We start from the raw sequence: 20,841 nt of genomic DNA on the forward strand, positions 1-20,841 counted from the left end.
ATAGATTGTAACACATTGAACATTTGATTGTGTTTTCCAGTCTTAGTGCTCTTTATGACGAGCTATGTTTAAATATTACATGAGACTCCCCTCGTGAGGGTTTTTAAAAGCACAGGCAAGCAAAATCATTTGCAGAAACAACATCTTTAAGAAGGGTCGAAATGATCTCCATCTTTTAAAGGCTTTTTGTGAGATCGGACAAAATTAGTGTTAACTAATGTCGGTCCCCGTCAATTTTAAACACATGTATGTTACTAAAATAGAGAGAGCATATGTCTTGCAGTAACTTCATTGAAAGTGTCGAGCGTGTGTTTTGTGTCATGAACATTTGGAATGGCAGCTATGACATCACAAAAGCCTGCGTGATGCTGAGAAAAGCCAGCCGACCCCTTAAATAGACCAGTTTCCTGATTACCAGCATTTTGCTAATTATACTCCATTTATATCCCCAATAGATGCATTAAATGAGAACATAATGGCGCCTTATTGAATTTCCCTACTGTTTCCTTTCTCTATGTGCCACAACAAGAGGCTCTCTGTAGGGATCTGGATTAGGATCAATGATCTCAGTAACCCATGACCGTATCATACTGTCAGACAATATTATATTTTATTTGGTAAACAGATTTGATGATATTCTTATGCAGGTATTATATTGTTCAAGTTTCCAAATCGACTGAGCAAAATTTAAACAATAATAAAATAACCCCAAATTCATGACTCAAGCTACCCTTTTATATTTGAGAAGTTATTGTACAGACTTTGTTCAATACAAATCTGTTTTATATCATTGGGGCAGGGGTTCTCAAACTTACAGTATATTGCCAAACTGATCAGAAGACTTATTGAATTCCATAGTAAGATAGAATTTATATTTTTGGGTTAACTAAAACCCTTTATGCGATCGTGTACACCTTTGTGTTTAAAAGCATGCTTAAAGGATTAGTCCATTTTCTTAAATAAAAAAATCCAGTTAATTTACTCACCAGTGGTCTAATCCAAAATGTTGATGTCTTTCTTTGTTCAGTCGAGAAGAAATTATGTTTTTAGGGGAAAACATTCCAGAATTTTTCTCATTTTAATGGACTTTAATGGATCCCAACACTTAACAGTTTTAATGCAGTTTAAAATTGCAGTTTCAAAGGACTCTAAACGATCTCAAACGAGGCAAACGATTGTCATTTTTGGCAAGAAAAAAAATAGGCATTTTTAAACCACAACTTTTCCTCTATCTCCGGTCCTGTTACGCGCCAGCATGACCTCACATAATTGCGTAGTGATGTAGAAAGGTCACGTGTTACATATATGAAACGTACATTTGCGGACCATTTTAAACAATATACTGACACAAAGACATTAATTTGTATCTTTTTATACTCCGATCATCCGTGACCTCTTGACGTGATAACATATTACGTGATGTTGCGCTGGCGCGTCACAGGAACGGAGATAGATGAAAAGTTAAAAGTGCATTTTTTTTCGTGTCAAAAATGACAATTGTTTTGCTAGATAAGACCCTTATGCCTCGTTTGAGATCGTTTAGAATCCTTTGAAACTGCAATTTTAAACTGCATTAAAACTGTTACGTGTTGGGGTCCATTAAAGTCCATTAAAATTAGAAAAATCCTGGAATGTTTTCCTCAAAAAAACATTATTTCTTCTCGACTGAACAAAGAAAGACCTTAACATTTTGGATGACATGGTGGTGAGTAAATTATCTGGATTTTTTTTAAGAAAATTGACTAATCCTTTAAAACAATAGGTGGACACCGACTGTGGACGCTTGCTTGCCAGCGTTTTTTCAGATAAACGCTTTGGTTTGTTTGATACTTCTACTTTGTTTATCAGTCGTTTAACAATGTGCCGGTTTGTTGTTGTGATATTTGTCCCTGCCTCCTTCTTGTGAGAAGTGACATTGAATAGGGCATTTCACCTAAAGTTGAACATTTTTAACTCTGGGCACTCAACGCTGAGCGCGGAAATAAAACTGAGCCTGGGCGCTCAGCATGGAAAACATTGAAAACATACACCAGCCACCAGCGTAAACTCGGTTTACATGCCCTCTAAAGGAATCATTCGGTCAAAACTGGTTCTTTTATGGCATCATGGAGCACCTTTATTTTTAAGAGCATAACCTGAGAGGGGGTCAAAACAGATTCCTTGAATGAACGCTTATTATCTATAGGACTACTGAATTCTCACACCTAATTGGAAGCTCTTTTGTGGAGATGTACAACGAAAATGCTTCTCTGCTTGCTTCGAACACTCAAGCCCTGAGGAACATCACAGTAACCGAGTCATTCGTCTCACCAACCTGTCTCCCATAATCCCCCACAATGCCAGTGTACAAGCTCAATAGATCATATCTATAGCCGGCTTTCCAAACAAGCTCCTCTTCCCTCCTCTGTACAACGCCATATTTTTTTAAAGATTAAATTGTTATCCCTTCTTTTATTTCCCCTTTTTGCCGTTTTAGGCTGAATCATGGCTGTCAGGTTTTTACAGCCTTCCACAAACAACACATGCCCCACGGACACAAGAGTTTTAAATCTTGTTCTCTCGCTCTTCCGCCCTGGGAGAGTGTTTTTTAATGCGCCGAGAAGAGGGGGGATACACACGGTTTTACGCCAGTCTTTTGTGATGCATTTAGAGAAAAATAAGACCCAAAGCAGTTGTAAATAATGAGTGGCACGCTGGTGGCTTGATAGTTTTGGTTATCAGTGCAGGGAGATTAGCTTTTAAAATGCACTTGGAAATCCATTTGGGTGATTGATGGGCGAGGTGACTAATAAATTTGAGCTGCTTTCTAGGAGGGCCGGCCCTTCACCATCCTTTATGCCTGTCAACGTGAAATGTGCGATTGGAAAAGTCGAGCGTGTCGGAAGCTAATTCTGGTGAGTGATTACCATTCAGATGAAACAGTTATCAGCTCCCACTCCTTAATGTGAAGACCAGTGAGAAAATACTCACTTATATTCTTTTGTTAACACTATTAGGTGCTCTTTAGGTGTATTCATGTTTTATTTACTGTACGTTACTTAATATTGACTTTTTGTTTTATGGTTATGAAACTATAGTGTAGGTATAAAAGCAATATGACACTCGCCAAAATGCAGATATTTCATATGCTTTTTTTAAGAACCATTCAGTTAACCAAAAATGGCTCTACTATGGCATCTTTTGTAGCATCTTTGTTTATGAGTGTACAGTAGATTTCAGTCTACAAAGCCCCCACTATTCCCTGAAAGCAAGACCCCTGTTGGGGGGCCCTCAGAGTCGGACCACCCTCTGTGAGGAAACTCACGTCATGGCACTTTCGGTACGGGCCAAATCCGACTGTGTTGACCGCAGGGTTTAACGTGTCACCGGACCCCCATCCAGTCCTGCGGAAACCACCGCCAAAGTAAAAGCATATGCTTTAGGGGAAAGAGATGGTGAAGCTGTGTATACGGTGCCATGGGGTACCCTCCGGTTTATCATTCATTGTACTACCTCTTGTTTGTCTATGCCCCTTATTAAGAAAAAAACTAAAATGTTTAGGCTTTAGTCTGCAATGCAGTACACAGACGACATACCGCTGTCAAACTGAATCAAAATCATAGTATGTACTGTGGGAAGAAATCTTCAAAGTCTTCGTGGATTTCTTCCCCCATCACTCCGCAGCGCCCACTTGAAGACAGCTTTGGAGGTTATAATCTTAAAGGGTAATCGCCCGCTCGCCTCGGTGGAATTTACATTTTTTTCACGCTGTAATCTTGCATTTACAACGTCATTTAGTTGACTTCGAACCCTCTGTCTTTTGACATCTCTGTCTGCGGTTCACGAGGTATAAGACTGACAACAGACAAGCCCCAGATACCAGGCTGGTGTTTCATACCCCAGCAAGTGATGAACTTTTGGCATGCAGCTCATATACGCAAACAGGCTTTGTTTCCTACACACACACGCAAGTTTGATTGATGTTAAACTGAGACTGAACACTCGTGTTGCTGTCAGAGCTCGGCTAAGTCCCTTGAGCTTCCTGATTTCTTGACATTTGTAGATATAATATTCATGCAACAAGGATCAGCTTTTGTGATGTGATCCTGCTGTAACACTTTAATCTGTTTAGACTGACTCAATATTATGGCAGAATGGAGAGAGGCCCATTCAATCCAATCCATAGCTCGGGGTGAGCACCTCTGTAGGATTTGGGATTGGATGTAATGGCTGCCTCATGTGTTGAAATGAAAAGGTTGCCTTATATTTTTATGCCTTTATTGTTATGGTTATCTTTAGTTTCCTTACTGGTGGAATGGTGAGATTTTTTTCCCTTAAAACGTTTGGAGTGAATGTAGTCATTGGGATGTATTTGAAAAAAAAAAATCTTAAAGGGATTGTACACCCAAACATGGAAATGAGGTTATTTAAAGTTGCAATCTGTTACTTTTTTGGTTAAAAATAAACAAAAATCCATTTTAGAGCAAGTACATAAACAATCAGGGGGTGTGCACACCAAAGATTTTAAACGCGTCTGAAAACGTCAGGCAGATCCCGAATGCCAGCTTTTTTTCAACCGACTGCCAGCTTTCTTCAGCTGAGTGCTTTGGTTGCTGAGATACTTCTGCTTTGTTTATTAGTCGTTGTATGATGCGCCGGTTGGTTGTTGTGATATTTGTCCCCACCCTCCACCAATGTGATTGGATGGCTGTGTGAGAACTGACATTGACAAGCTGAGCTTTTCACTTCAAATTGAATATTTTTCAAGTCTTGGCACTCAGCGCTGAGTGCGGAAAAAACGCTGAACGGCGGTTTTCGGCGCGAATAAAAAAGCCAGCTGCTGGCTTTTGAAAACCGCTGCGCTTTCATTGGAAACAATTGAAAACATACGCTGACGGCTGGAATTAAAGCTTTGTTGTGCATATCCCCTTAGACTACGTTTACACGTGAACGGCTATTTTCATAAACGGACATTTCAACCTCTCCAGTTTCAAAAAGAACTTTGTGCACAAAAGTCAGTTTTCAGAAAAGTTTTTTTCGTAAGTGCGAGCTCTGGCGCATACTGTGAAGTTGGCTGCCTAAACATACGTTTGTCTCAGTTTACATGCAACTGTGTAACCAAAGATTTTCCAAATCTCCACCCTGGCCGGAGTTTTAAGATAGAATCAGATTCAGAGGCGAGTTCTTCGTTTGCATGTAAACGAAGGAAAATGTCTCAGTTTTCCAAAATAACCATGTATGTGTAAACAGGGCACCAGTGTGAAAACTGTCTCCTTACCACGATTCACAATGGTAAGCTTGTAATAATGATTTTTAAGTTGAACAGCTTAGTTGGATTTCACTGGAAATGTCAGTTGTTTTCCAATAGATGTATATATGTAGATAAAGCAATTGTTTGTTTCAGACAGAGGTGGCAATAAAAAGGAAAAGTTATAGAATGCAGCCTTAAATATTAAACATATTTCCTTATTGGAATAAATCTTACTATAGTCAAAAACATTAGATTACATTAGATATTAAAGATAACAAGATTGAGCACTCCTTTTACTATGACTAGGGGACAATGCAACACTTAATATGGCCGCTGTGACTATTGAAGTCCCACCTTCTAGTTAAAAGAACCAATCATCAATCAATAAAAACTGATGTTTCTGTGGGGGAGGGGCTCTAAACAGAATTGTGCCAACCTGTGCACATGTGACAAACGACTTTGAATAATAGTGTTTTAGTGCAATTTGAGCTTAAGGAATGGTATAGCTTGGTGCATCTTACTAGTGGGGTTCCTCAGGGGTCCATTTTGGGCCCTATTTTGTTTTTAATATATATGCTCCTGTTGAGAATGATTAAAAAAAAATATGGTATCTCTCATGCGGATGATACACAGATATACTTGCCTTTAAAGCCCAACTGTTCTGATCCCTGTGCAACACTCCATAGATGTTTGAAGTTAAAGTTTGGATGGCAGATAATCTTGTTCAGTTAAACGAGTGAAAAACAGAAATGATACTTTTTGGTCGTCCAACATTTAACAAGGCAGAAAATTACATTTTAGGCCCATGGGCGTGTCATGTACAGGATAAAGTAAAAAAAATAGGAGTCATCTTTGATTCATCGCTAAAATTTCACAATCAAATAAAATGGTAGTTTGGAACTCTTTCTTTTATCTTTAAAAAAAATTATGATAAAAAACATAAAAAATGTTCGTTCTCTATTATTTTGTTAACATAAGTCTAAATTGTCATTTCAAAGCAAAGATAGTTTCTGATCTAGTGTCTGTAGGATCCTAACCGGGACTAATGTCTTGGGTCATGGTTTATAATGGAAATTAGTATATGGCTCAAACAGAACAGTGTATTTCCCCATGTGTAGATGTAATGAAGACAAACCACATGTGGAATTTGTTGAATGTCCCATACCGTGCTGTCATCTATCCCCCAATTACACCAATCATCACTCTCTAAATCCTCTTTGGAGTAAATTAGCTGCAGTATTGTACTGCCTGCTTTTTCTCTTTTCTTTTTTTCTCATTCTCTCACCCTCTTTTTTTAAGCCTTTGAAACATCTCCAGGCCGAACGCGTTGGAAACGAGCTGCACTTAGTAACCTGATGCTGGTCCCTCGCCTTAATGGTTTGCATTAGCTGCGAGCAATAAAATTAGCCCAGGTCCCTGCTAATGTTGGAATAATCATTTACAAAGATGGTTACCACATGCTGCAGCAGTTTTTTTTTGTGCTCCCCTCTCCTCGCCCCCTATTTTTTCCCTTTTATACGGCCTCTAATTCGCTGTTATTAATAATGAATAAAAACACCATTTTCTGCGGCTTGCTCCGGGCCCTGGGAATCATTTCAATGAATATTTCAGCACGTTATTTTAATCACATCTGCACATATGCAGCGGGAGGGGGTCTCGGTTTTATTGGCCTGGGGTGTGGCTACGGTGAGACCCTAGCATCATTAAAATCTCTCTCTCTCTCTGGCTGCACGGTGGGTCGTACGTCTGATTTACAAGACTTGTTAAAAAACACAGTAAAAAGGAGGCAAGCTGCGCCATTTATACTTGTAATTTGATACTATATTTGTTAATGGGACTTGCTGTTATTTATTTGCTTGCTAGAGACCCGCGCCTGCTATTTTGTACCCTGAGGGGGTTTGCACAGAAGCGTGTCTGGGTTTAATAGTAGTAGCTTTAATGAACTTCATGAAATTAGCTATATTTTGGCAGCTATTGTTATGTTACCTTCGGTTTGGGTGTCGTCCAAACTGTTCTCTATAGTATTGTGGGTTATACTGTAAAAATGCAATAAAAATTTATAAAAATTTAAGAGTGCTTTCCTTGTGTTCCTCTAGTTTGACATCTTAAAACAATCAGAATTTAAATTGAGCTTTTTTTTAGATAAACAAAGGGTAAGTGTAAAAATACGGTGCCAAAATATTAGGTGCCCTGTTGGGCATAAAGTTGCAGCAAACAGAATTGTAAATATAAAGTAGTGCTTGTGAATCATGAATACACATTTTTATAGCTTTCCATTTTTTTTCTGATTCCTAACAGGAGTTCCTGTCTTTTCCCCCTTTCCAGTCAGCTGCACGACTTCTGGCGTCTGGATTATTGGGAGGACGACCTCCGGAGGAGGCGGAGATTCATACGGAACCCTTTTGGCTCCACCCACTTAGACATCACGTGCAAATCGCTGGAGGACTACGGTCAGTAATTCTGCCAACAGCCAATCAAAGCGTTGCTGGACTCTGTCACTCTAGCTCATTATCCCTAAATTACTTTCGTTTCAAACAATGACATCATTGTTCGCAAAATGGCATACACGCGCATTCGAATTAGAAAAGCCCCAATCAACTGTTGGACGCAACTTATGCCCTCTGAGCCGAGAAACAGTTCATTGTCATTTTTATAGGTTACATATTTATGAGCCTTGTCAATTGAACATGGCAAGCAGGGTTTACGGCAGGTTTTATATCCGTACGGCACACATTGTTGAGAGGAAAATCGCGTGCTTTGGTTTTCTCTCCGTTTCTGCCCTAACATTTTTCCTCATCGTCCCAGTTGATCCTGCCGAGCTTCCCACCGCACGGTTGTCGATTTGACTGTGTGTCACGCAACAGAGGCTTTAAAAGAGAAGCGGTTCAATACTATTAACCACTGCTGGCGCTTCTCCTCCAGGCATCGCATTGAATAGAAGATACGAGGGGAGTGTATTAACCGAACAAGGGCAAATCTATTGATTCTCAAGTACAATGGGCCAATTTCTCTGCCGTGCACAAAGTAGTTACAGTAACTATTTCCATTTACACGTGGGAAAACTTATTGCATGCATTACGCTCATTTATTTTAAAACACAATCGCTTCGAGTAAGCAGAAATGTCTGAGAGAGATGGAATTGTTCTTGGCCACAATTGTATTTTGCACTTTTTCACATGAAGAAAATCGAAAGGTTGTTCTGTGGCTTATCGAGTAGTAATATCGTGTCCATATATGCATCTACCCTTTTATGCCTGATCCACGTCAGATGGTCTCTATGTCAGAGCCAGAACACGCACATACACAGTCATACATACAGATGCCAGCTGTTCCCTGACCTGCAGGTGGTCTCCGCTCATGTCACGAGCACAGATTTTGTTATTCGTTTCATCTCCATATTTACATTTCCACTGTCTTTCAAACATATTATCCAGAATATCTCATGCATTTTGTTCATAACCTCCCAGCACTTCAGTATTCTTCTGGCGTGACTGGTTTTCTGCCTGTCCTTGGTAAGTTGTCAGCGTGTCTCCGCGGACCAGCAGTCTGGTGTCTGGGGCCGCTGTGATTGAAAACTTGTTGAGGTCCCCGGGCTTCTCACCATCTTTAATGAGTGGAATAATGCATAAGATTGTCATGTGAAAGGGATTTTGCCTGTAGTCAGATGTTGGCCCCACAATGCAAGAGAGAGAGAGAGAAAGAAAGAGATTTTCTACAGTAGATGGACTTTTTTCTCAAACCAGCACAGTTATGACTTTTGTCATATATTTGAATCCAGAGGTAATAACTACAGCGTATTTCAGATGCCGTTTAGATGACACACGTCTAATAAATTGTGACCCTGTCTGTGAAATCCAGGCTAAAGTCTCATAATCTAATAAAGAGATTAGGAGCATCAAAGTTTGATTTCAAATTATTGATTTCACATTGATTTCAATCTTTGGCATGACTTTACTCAGTCAGGATTAAAGATATGTCAAGGTCGTATTCTTATAGTTTGTTAGGATGATTTTAGGTAGAAAACAACAAATCACAAAAAATTACAGTAACACTTTACTTGAAGGGGTGTGCATAAGACTGACATGACACCTTTATAATCATGACATGACACGAGGAGATTTTAGGCACATTTATGACAACTGTCATTAAGTGTCATTTGTTTAATTATGTCATTTTTAATGCAAAGATTAAATTGTTTGAGATGTCATATGACAACTTGACACAAACCAATACATCATAACTTGTCATAAATCTGTCATAAACATGACATAGCAAAATAATTATCAAGTTTAAGAAACTACCTTGCTTTATGGGTTAACATTACATTAAACATTCAAATGCCATTAAGTGTTAATACTCTGTCAAATAGTTTATAACGGCATCATTAATATATTTTTCTTGACCTCAACTACAGTGGTACAAGTTAAACTTGTCATTTAAATGTCATTAGGTGTTAATATTATGTCAAATAATACCTTAACAAAATGCAACAGACACGTCATGTTTACAGTCAGACTATCTCTTACCATTCGTAAGTTAGATGAACTTCATCCACGGGCTTCCGAAAAGGAGTTGGCAACTACCGCTAGTTATATTAACGTTTTCGTGTACCGCGAGTTGCCCTTTTTCATTGTGTCCCATCTTCTTAGCGACCATCAGAGTCCGCTGAAAAATGTAACTTTGCCGAATCTCGGAGGAAGGACGGAAAAAAATCTTTCTGATCAACAAATGCCTTGATCGCATTTCTCTGTTCCTCTTTTAAAATTAATGCACTGTCGATATCTTCTAGAACAGACTCGATGGCAGAATATTCATAACTCAATTCTCTAGCGGCAGCCATCTTTGTTGTAAACGGATTCAACACAAGCACTCTTTGGTCATGTGGTTGATTACGTTACTGTTGATCATCTGTCCATCATTGTATGAATCCCTCCCTGACAATTTGATTGGTCTGACATTTTTTGTTCTAGCATAGTAGCGCCACAACGGAGCGACTCCAGACCAAACTTCCCGTCCTGAAATGTTGTGGGCGGGGCTAAGTTCGCCTGTCACCTGTTCGGCTGTTACTGTTTTCATTTTATTTTAGGTGAATCTGTCTCTAAATGTTATAAAAATATAGTTTTATCAATTTAAATTATTATTATTATTATTGGATGATTGATTTTATTTCTCTTAAACATGGAGGAAACTTAAAAAAAAAAACATTATGAACTAAAGAATATTCATGACGCTGTAATGAAACTATTTAACAGAGTATTAACACTTAACAACATTTTATTGGCCAATTATATTTGTACCACTGTAAATGAGGTCACAAAAATATTCATGACGTTGTAATAAAACTATATGACAGAGTATTAAAACTTAATGACATTTTAATGACAAATACAATTTGTATCATTGGTAAAAAGTGGTCATTTATTTTGTCTTGGTTAATGGCAAGTTTCATAACAAAGACATCTCAAACAATGTCATCTTTGCATTAAAAATGACAACTGAATGAATCACACTTAATGACAGTTGTCATAAACATGCATAAAATCTCCTTCATATTCATGACACGTGTCATGTCATGATTATGAAGGGGTCATGTCAGTCTTATGAACACCCTTTCAAGTAAAGTGTTACCCAAATTACTTTTACAGACTAGGTCACAATTTTGTTTTACTTGAGTTTAATTTTTGGGTAAAGTATGCCTAGATGCGTAAAGTTTTTTTTTTTATTGAAAACTATAATTATAAAAATGTATATACAGTATACTACATATAAAAACTGTATTTATATACTATATCTCATTTTTTAAAGGTTCCTCTGAACTCAGTATAAGGGATATAAATCATATTTTTCTAAAACCGTTAAAAGCAGTAGCTCCTCTCACACACGTCTGCTAGGTCCGTGCTGAATTGTTTGGTGAAAGTTCCTCTTAGCTTTGCTGAATTGGCATAAATTGAGGCCTACAGCTACATTTGTGACTGGAGCAGACCAGGTATGCGGCATGAATGTAGGTGATTTAGATGAATTGACTGTTAAGGGTGTATATAACTTTCCATTATTTTTGCCAGAAACCAAAGGGTTGAAAAATCGCTACTTTGAAATGTCAGAGCACCGCCGGTTGACAGCAGTCAACGTCTAAAGGGCCTTGTTTTTATTCAAAGTGACATATTTTCATAGAGCTCGTCTGCGTTATAATACACGCTGCGTTTTAGCAATATTTCAAGTTTCTTCTCGTTGGAATGACATGGCTGGACGTAAAATATGTTGTAGGTTCGTTCGCGAAATGTATTAACTACCCTAGAAATAACATCATTATATTTGATTCATGGTTATTTGATGTATTTTTCGTGGCTGTTACACGATCCTCAATCATTGAAAATAGAGGCACAGCTTTGGTTTAATAGGACTTCAAACCGACTGACCATGTTGCAAGAATTCGCGAAAGCATTCCCGCTCTTGCTTGGTTTCCAGGTAAATTCCACAAAGAGTCGACCTTCTGCGTGTGTTTGTGGGAAACGTTGCTTTTCAAAGACTTGGCTTAGTCCATTAGCTGTCCTGACAAAATAACTAGTATGTTTCAAGCGGTTCTCAAGCTGTGATACCTTCCCCCTTACTCACGAGTGGCCGGGTATATTGTTAGCTGATTGGAATTGGGCAAGCATGAAATGGAAGTCAGGTTAATATTGATCTTGCTCTTTAACAGCCTGTTCTACCTCGGGGTGTCCTTGCAATCCTATTTGCAGGTGAGCAGTTCTGCCCTGACCCAATGAACCCCTCTGGACAAAGATCTTTACTGCTTGTAGAAAGTGAGAGATGGTGGGGATGAGAAGATGAAGTTCTTAAATCATCAGTTGATTTTGTCCTCTTAAATGAATATATATATATTTTTAACATGCCCAATGGGTGAACGTTGGCTCTGATAGCAATCTACTTTGAAGAAACATACAGTATACTCTTAAAGCTAATACACCACAATATTTAATAAAAAATACAATTTAATTTTAAAATTATGGTGACTTTAAAAAGCACCTATTATCCGATTCACGGTTTTACATTTCCTCTGGTGTGTAAGTACATGTTAACGATATGCAAAGTTACAAGTCCCAAAGTATACGATGACGTGAGGTATCATCTCCAAGTGAAATCTCTTTTCTTGGACTACAACGAACGCAAGGATTGTAGGCAACAGTTTACTCCCGGCTGACGTGGACACGATGCACATTTTCATAACCCCGCCCGCTTATGACTCTCAGCCTGTAAGTAGTCTATGTTTTCATATTTAAAGAATTTACTACTAACTAGGGCTGTTTTCGACTAAGGATTTTCATAGTCGAATCTGATTCGTTAGATTTTGCCGTAGTCGACTGATAGACTAACTATTCAAACCATGATTCAAACGTGAGTTTCGAGAAGTGTGGAATACTACTTGTTATTTGTCATCTATACGATCACAAATGTAGACGTGGTTTTATGTTTTAGTATCCTTACCTTACCAATCTGTTGTTATGCTCATGCTGGCAAAGTTGATCGATCAGCTTGGTCATCTGCATTTTCTGGATCAAATTTCGGGCTCGATATTAACAAGACAATATTAAAGCAACACCAAAGAGTTTTGGCTCTTTGCTCCCCCTACAGGTTAGAAGCGTAATTGTCCATTACCCACTGTCATAAATACTGAGGCATAGCTGGCTCTGATTGGATTGTAGGTCCGCCGTAAAGCAAGTTTTTGTAGTATTCACTCGGACTACAGGACCCCTACCCGACGGTTGGAAACTTCTTTAGTGCGGTTTTGGCCGATAGAGGGCTGCAAAGCGAATGTGAAAGTGATGTTCACCCTGCTTAGAGTGGATGAACGACTGAAACTGTTTTGGAAGCGTTATTATAAGGTAAAAAAAAACTCTTTGGTGTTGCTTTAACTTCTGTCACTATAGACCCTTTTACAGCTCACGTGATCAAATAGCCTGCGCGCGCATTTGGGCAACGGAAGTAGTGTTATTCCCCATTGGTTCTAACGTGGTAGCAACTCAGAACGTTCATTAAAACGGTTTCCCAGCATCAAATTGTCTGGTTGTTGCGTTTGGTTGCTCAAATATAATATACTAATATACGTATATATGTATCTGGCAACTTTATTTTTGGCCATCTGCTAACGTCTTCTATCCACTCCACTATAGTACACGGATCTGGTCAACACAGTCTCACACCCATGGCGTCAATATTTGACGACACTTGACCATGCGTCAATATGTTGACGCGGAGGGTATACCTTTCGCGTCACTTTTTGACGAACTGGGGACTTCAATACTATTAGGTACGCGAAATTAAACAGTTGTCAACTGACATTGGGGTTAGGGATAGGTTTGGGTAGGGATGTCATTATGTAAATCTAACCCTAAACCGACGCGAAAATGGTAGAAAATGGTAAGAAAATAGGAAAGAGAATTTCGCGTACCTGATAGTATTGAAGTCCCCAGTTCGTCAAAAAGTGACGCGAAAGGTATACCCTCCGCGTCAACATATTGACGCATGGTCAAGTGTCGTCAAATATTGACGCCATGGGGTGAGACTGGGTTGATCTGGTAGCTGTGTTGAAAATGTTGATAAAGTCAACTTTTTTAAAATAACTTACTGTTTGTGTTGCTTCGCTGCTGATTCTTACGATACTTCCGTTGCCTAAATGCGCGCGCATACGCTGCCACGTCATCATTGTGTACAAACAGTAAAAGGGTCTATTGCATTGGGAGCTGATCTTCCAAATATGCTAGCGTCCCATTTCCAGAAGACGCTAGGTATTTCAACAGTCCAACTATAGTCATGTAAATTTTTTATTCTTTTCCGTGACACTGTCACGTTTTTCCGCGTTTATACGTGACCGTATCACGCATTTGTTTACGTGTCTCTGTCACATACAGTATTGGTTACTCAACTGCTTTTTCCTATTTTCAAACCATTGTCGCTTTGGTTTAGGGTTAGATTTGGTGTTTGCGTTAGGATGTCACTTTAAGTATTGGTTTATAATTTTTTTTATGATTTATTTTTATATATTCTTTTTATTTTTAAACCATTGTCGCCTGGCATTAGGGTTAGAGTTGGGTTTGGGTAAGGATGTCATTTTATGTAAATCTAACCCTAAACCGAAGCGACAATGGTAAGAAATTAGGACAAAACAGTTAAGTAACTGATACATGACAGGGACACGTATACAGAAATGCGTGATACGGTCACGTATAAATGTGGAAAAATGTGACAGTGTCACGGAAAAGAATAAAACATTTACATGACTATTGGTACGTAATTTCGTGATACTGTGTTGGTTATTCAGTCCATTAACAACACACTGGATAGTTGGCTAATCGGAGGACACTTCGCCTTTCAGAACGATAACATTTGTACAAAATTTAAGCGTTTCAAAAAGGCAGGGCACGGAGGAGCAACAATAATGTATGGTATGTTGAAAATAATGTTTTTTTTAACCATAAACCATGCGAACACATAATTTTACACAAAATACACAAAATAATGTTGTTTTTAGCTAGGGGCTCTTTAAAAAAAGTCATCTCTAAGGTACTAATATGAACCTTTTAGTACAAAGGTGTACTTTTTGAATGGGTGCCACCCCGGTGAACGTTACGGACCATTTTTTGACCAATTTTTCTGACAGTGTAACCGACCGGTTCCATGAATGTTAAAGGTTCTTTGTAGAACCATGCAGGCTGACAAAGAACTCTGTTTTAAACATTTTTAAGAGTGTAGGTGAACTGAAACTCTTTACACAGTACTTTCTCCACTTATTTCTGTGGAATGGATATAAAAATATTAACATGTATCAGCTGTTGATAGTAGGCTATATAGTATATATAGTTCAAAAACTGTTGATAGTCATGGCTGATATATCCTGTCAATCAAAAGAAAACAGGAAAATGCAATGAATTTGAGGTCTGTATATAGAAAAGTATAATATTCAATATTAATGGTTATTATGAATGAATACCATTCAGAAATTTGTATCGAATTTAGTAAATGCAAATTAAAGGGCACATTTGGTCCGATTCACGATTTTTAATTTCCTTTGGTGTGTATAGTACATGTTAACAATATGCCAAAGGTCCATAAATCAAAGTAAACGATGATGCGAGTTATCATCTCCAACGTAAATCTCTTTTCTTGGACTTCAACAGACACATAGATTATTATTGTAGACAACAGTTTACTTCCTGGGATTGGTGATGTAGAAAAGACCGACATTATCATAATTCCTCCCGCTTCGGACTCAGCCTGTAAGTTAACTCCTGTTAGCATTGCACTGTGAGCGAATCTTTCAATCATGGTAAGGAGCGTCACATTTCTGGCTGACTACAGAAGTATTTAGGCCAATCACAACATACAGATTAGCTGGCCAATCAGGGACATGCCGCTTTTCAGATCGATGAGCTTTGTACAAAATCCATGCGTTTCAGGAAGAGAGTGATATCTGGAGCTACAAAAATCTACGGTAGATAGAAAATAAAATGTTTTTTTAACCATAAACCACACAAACACATTGTGTTATACCAAATACACAAAATAACGTTGTTTTTTAGCAATGAAATAGGTGCAATTTCATATAACAACCAATATATTGGTATTGGCATATATAATCTAATACAATTCCATATCTGTGCATCTCTAGTGGTAACAGAGTTGAGAATACTGTACTATATGCGTTACCAAAAAAATCTCATAAACAAACATGCAGATTGCACATTCTGAATGAAATTTTCTTGTTGAATTATACATCAGCTCAGATTTCATATGAGCTTGGTAATCAGACATATGAACTAAAACCATAACAAAAAATAAATATTTGCAAGTCTTGGGTTTCTCTACATAGTAGATTTTTTCTGCCACTTGATCGACTGCAAGAGCGCATGACCTAAACGGAACAATAAAAGCTCCGGGCCTGTGTCTCAAAATACCCCAGAGCTCCAGCCATACATAAAACATGGGCTCTTGGCAACACTAACAAACCCATTGAAGGTCTACTTGAAGCCTTTCTGTTCATCTGAAACATATTGAACGGTAAAACTACTGAGCGCTAAATATTTCCACCTTGGGAGCAGCTTTCACAAACTGTAAAATTCCTTTTGCCACAAGCCCTACTCATGTTATAGTGTTTATATTTAATGTGACTTTTCGAAAAAGAACGAGCAAAAAATGAATATGTTGGAGAAGTTGCGCAGTGATGGATTGACAGAATTGAATTACATATCTCCCTCTTTTTTAATATGCCAAGCTCCCAGTTCTTGCATTCATCAAGTAACAGTTTTTCTACTACTGAAAAGCTACTTCAATTGTGTCTTTCTCTGTTTATTAGTTTAGAGCTACATCTGATTCAACAGATTTTGATTTGTTTGTCACTGTATTTATACACATGCGTCAGACAGTCAGTGGCAATTACCCCAGCTGCATGGATCAAATCCAAACTTTCGGGCAAGTCTCACAGTACACCAGCGACTGGCAGTCCAGCCATCACCTGGTCTTTCTCAACCCTGGTGTGTCATGCCAAATTTGTGCCCTGGGTAACATTAAGCTCCTCTAATGGGTGATGGGGTAAGCCATGCTAGACTTGAATAGCCTCACTGTTGCTTAAAAATGGCTCATGGGAGTCCAGTAAGTGAGAAGTTTTGGGGGTGCAGAAAAACAGGAAGGTTGATAATACAAACAAGGGATTGTTTTGTATATTTATGATTGTTTTATGTTGGGCTACCACTAAGGATTATTTTAATCAAATAATAAAAATGTTTTGAAATAAAAAAGCGAAACTTGTAAATAAATGAATCTAGATTTTCTGTGAAAGTCCAAAACATAAACAAAACAAGTACTAAGTTGTACAAAAGTTGAAATGCGCAGACCAAATAATTGATAATGTTATTTGTTGACAACTTATTTCATAATAGCTTACTATCGATTTTATCAATTATTTGTTGCAGCCCTAGTTTTAGGATTTGGATTAAGAAAGCCAACATCAGTTTTCCCACCATGCCTCATTTTTTAGACTAACAAATGATCTTCTGTTACAAGTGCACTGTGATATGTGAACATACTTTAGAGACTTTAAATGAAAGGTTTGTTTTTAGAAACTAAACAGGAAGACAGGAAGCTTGTACTGTATACCTGTGTCGTTGTTCAAAATTGGCACACATACACGTGTCTGTTTCCTTTCCTTCTTGTGTCTTGCGTGTGTAAAACATCCTCTAGCTAAAGACTTTTTCATCTCTCTCCATTTGCTCAGGATCATTTTCTTGTCAAAATCCGCCTGGTTTATTTTGTCTACGTTGCACTGAGGTCCTAAGCTCCGTCTTGCCAGTCAAGACTAAAGCTCAGCCCCATCATCTCTCCCTGCCTTAATGCAGGCGTAATGACGATTTACAGAATTACGGTCTTAAGTTTCCCTCAGTCTGCTTTGATCCATGACCACTGGCTGGCTTTGTGCCTCTAAATGTTACACGCTTACCATTTCCGAAAAAAAGTCCCACTCCTTTTTTTTGGCTCTGATGGAACCTCCTGAGATATGAGACAGAGCAGGAAGCCTGTTCTGTTATTTTATTTTTTCTTCTCTTTTTCCGTCGTCTTCTGCATATTGGTGTTGACAAGATTCAAATGTGACCTCTTTAAGACAAGGTACATGAACCCCTCAGGACTTTAGGGAACACTCCACTGAAAGAAAACATCTCAGGAGAGTGTCGGTCACTTTCAATTTCAGATAAGCTTTTTCTGTTTTTTTTTTAGTCTGTTTTCTGTTAAAGAGTCTTGGGCATTTGTGACTTTAAAAAGACTGTATATGAAGAGCTCAAATGCAAAAGCCGCTAAACGCCCCCTCCGTCAAAAATGAGATAATGATATTGACCGAATGCTGTGCATTATTTTCAAATAATTCAAAGGACCGGAGTCAATTATTCCTCTTATACCACGGTTACCACAAACATTGCTCTGGTGCCTATTTTTAAGACATTTGACAAGTTAGGTGTGAGGTTATCAGAAATTAATGAATACCCATGGAACATTTCTCAGCCAATCAGAATACAGCATTCAACAGACCCGTGGTATAAGAGGAATAATTGACGACGGGCCATTGAATTATAAGAAAATAATGCACACCCAAGGTGCAATGCGGCACTACGCAAAGCGGAGTGCCATTACACCGCGGGTGTGCATTATTTTCAAATAATTCAAAGGATTGGAGTCAATTATTCCTCTTCTACCACGGTTACCACAAACATTGCTCTGGTGCCTATTTTTAAAACATTTGACAAGTTAGGTGTGCGGTTATCAGAAATTAATGCATACCCACTGAACATTTCTCAGCCAATCAGAATACAGCATTCAACAGACCCGTGGTATAAAGGCAGATATATAAACAATATTCACCTTTATATAGACAGAATTTTATTAAATTGTTTCAACAACATTTTCTATCAGGTATTACAACAAATCCTCTGTTTGTTATACAAGTAACCCCACCTATGGGGTAACCCAGCAAGCAAAAAACAAGAAAATGAAATGACGGCTAACTATAGACCCAATATAGACCGGCTATGAGTAACCCACTTCTACACTTAATAGCCTTGAATTTGGTTACATGCCATTTTTGCCAAAATAACTTGAAGATGTATGATATTCCAACATGTAGGCAAAGTCAACAGGTGTTCAAGGTGTTTGCTTTCATTTGTTTTAAACTTATACGTATCGTCTATTCTTGGGCTATGGTAGACGTCTATTAGATTTTCACTGACAGCCCAAATTTAGCCTGGTTTTAGCCCAAATTGCTTGCTGGGAAGCAGAAACGTTTGGACTCCTGTTACTTTCGGTGTAATTGTACAACCCAGTCTCACCCCATGGCGTCAATATTTGACGACACTTGACCATACGTCAATATGTTGACGCGGAGGGTATACCTTTCGCGTCATTTTTTGACGAACTGGGGACTTCAATACTATTACATCCGTTGCATTCGCTTTCCTATTTTCTTACCATTTTCGCGTCGGTTTAGGGTTAGATTTACATAATGAGATCCCTACCCAAACCTAACTCTAACCCCAACGCCAGGAGACAACTGTTTAATTTCACGTACCTAACTCTAACCCCAACGCCAGGTGACAACTGTTTAATTTCGCGTACACTGTTTAATTTTGCGTAATCTAACCCTAAACCGACGCGATGTGTGTTGATTGTGTAAAAAAATGATTATTATAACATAAATATTTTTTGAAGAGCCAAAGACAAAAAGCATTACTTGAGCCCCACTCTCTAGGGGTTTTGCTACAAAAGACAGAAAAATTTGTTAAATACCAATGAAATGACTAAAGTGACTATTTGTGAAAATAATGCATTTTTAATAACTGACTAATAACATTTTCATTGCAATTAAAGTGAAATTAACGAACCCAAATAAAAGATGATACAAAATGCTTATTTACCAGAAAATATGTCCGACTGTCTTAGAGGGTTTTGCACCTGAGCTCTACATATATTAGCTTTCTGCAAATAAATGTGTTTTTTTGGGTTTTGCTACATGATGTTGGCTCACTGCTGGTTCAGTCTGGTACTTGTACAGATATAAAGAGCAATATGCATTTTTGATAGACATTGAGATGTGAATGAATATGTTTATTAAAGGTCCTCTTAATGGACTCCATCTGATAAAATGAGAGCGAATGCGATGGTTTGCCTGTTGGAGAAATGTCCTGTTTGCAGTCACAATTTTCAAATGACAAAAAAATGAAAAGAACATTAAGCATCATGACCTAATTCAAGAAACCCCTGCCAGATATATTTTGTTCCCATGGCGAAGTCTGTATAGTATTTAAACACTATACATGGCCAAAAATATATGGACACCCGCTTCTAATTAACGGGTTTGGTTATTTAGCTCCACCCGTTCATACTGTACTAGCAGGTGTATAAGATCAAGTAGAACCATGCAATCACCATAGACAAACATTTTTAGTAGAAATTATGATATTTTTGTATGCCAGTCTCAGTGTGAGGTCCATAAAGAAATGTCTAACAGAGGCAGGTTTAGAAAAACTTGCTTAAACCGCGACATGAACCCTTTCATCCCCATTAGAATATTGGAACGTAGACTGCGAGACAGACCCCATTGCGTGTCTGACCTTTTGTCTGAATTGGCACAAATCCCTGCAGCCATGTTACAACATAGTGGAAAGTCTATTCAGAAAAAGCAGCTGTTATATAGCAATGAGGACTAACTCCTTATTTACACCCATGATCTTGAAATGAAATGTTGAACAAGCCCTTGACAGTGGGTTTGCACATTTTTAGATGCACTGTCTTATTTTTTAATATTCTGTGCAGCCCAGATCAAATATTTAATTTGTTATTGATTGAACAGTTTTTTAACAATAGTTTAAAGTGTTCATTTTGAAGATGCTTTTATCTGAAGCAACTTACAGTGCCTTCATGATGGAATTTTATGCATGCTAGAATGACGTTTGCAATGCTATTGCAATGATCTATCAGTTAACACTAGAAGCGCCAGAATTCCAAGACTACTAGAACAGCCGTTAGCGGTCATTCTGACCGCTAGATTATAAACTCTATTATCTCTAATGATAAAT

General features: G+C 38.2%; 1 protein-coding gene across 1 annotated transcript in view; it reads left to right on the forward strand.

The window, feature by feature from the left end:
• Positions 1-20,841, forward strand: part of nbeab (neurobeachin b) — a 328,780-nt gene that overhangs the window by 203,075 nt on the left and 104,864 nt on the right. Inside the window, exon 37 of the mRNA XM_065280795.2 lies at positions 7,529-7,680. Within this exon, the coding sequence (XP_065136867.1) occupies positions 7,529-7,680 (152 nt within the window). The remainder of the gene's footprint in view (positions 1-7,528; positions 7,681-20,841) is intronic.

This window comes from Paramisgurnus dabryanus, chromosome 8 (assembly GCF_030506205.2).
Source record: "Paramisgurnus dabryanus chromosome 8, PD_genome_1.1, whole genome shotgun sequence".
NCBI classification, from domain to species: Eukaryota; Metazoa; Chordata; class Actinopteri; order Cypriniformes; family Cobitidae; genus Paramisgurnus; species Paramisgurnus dabryanus.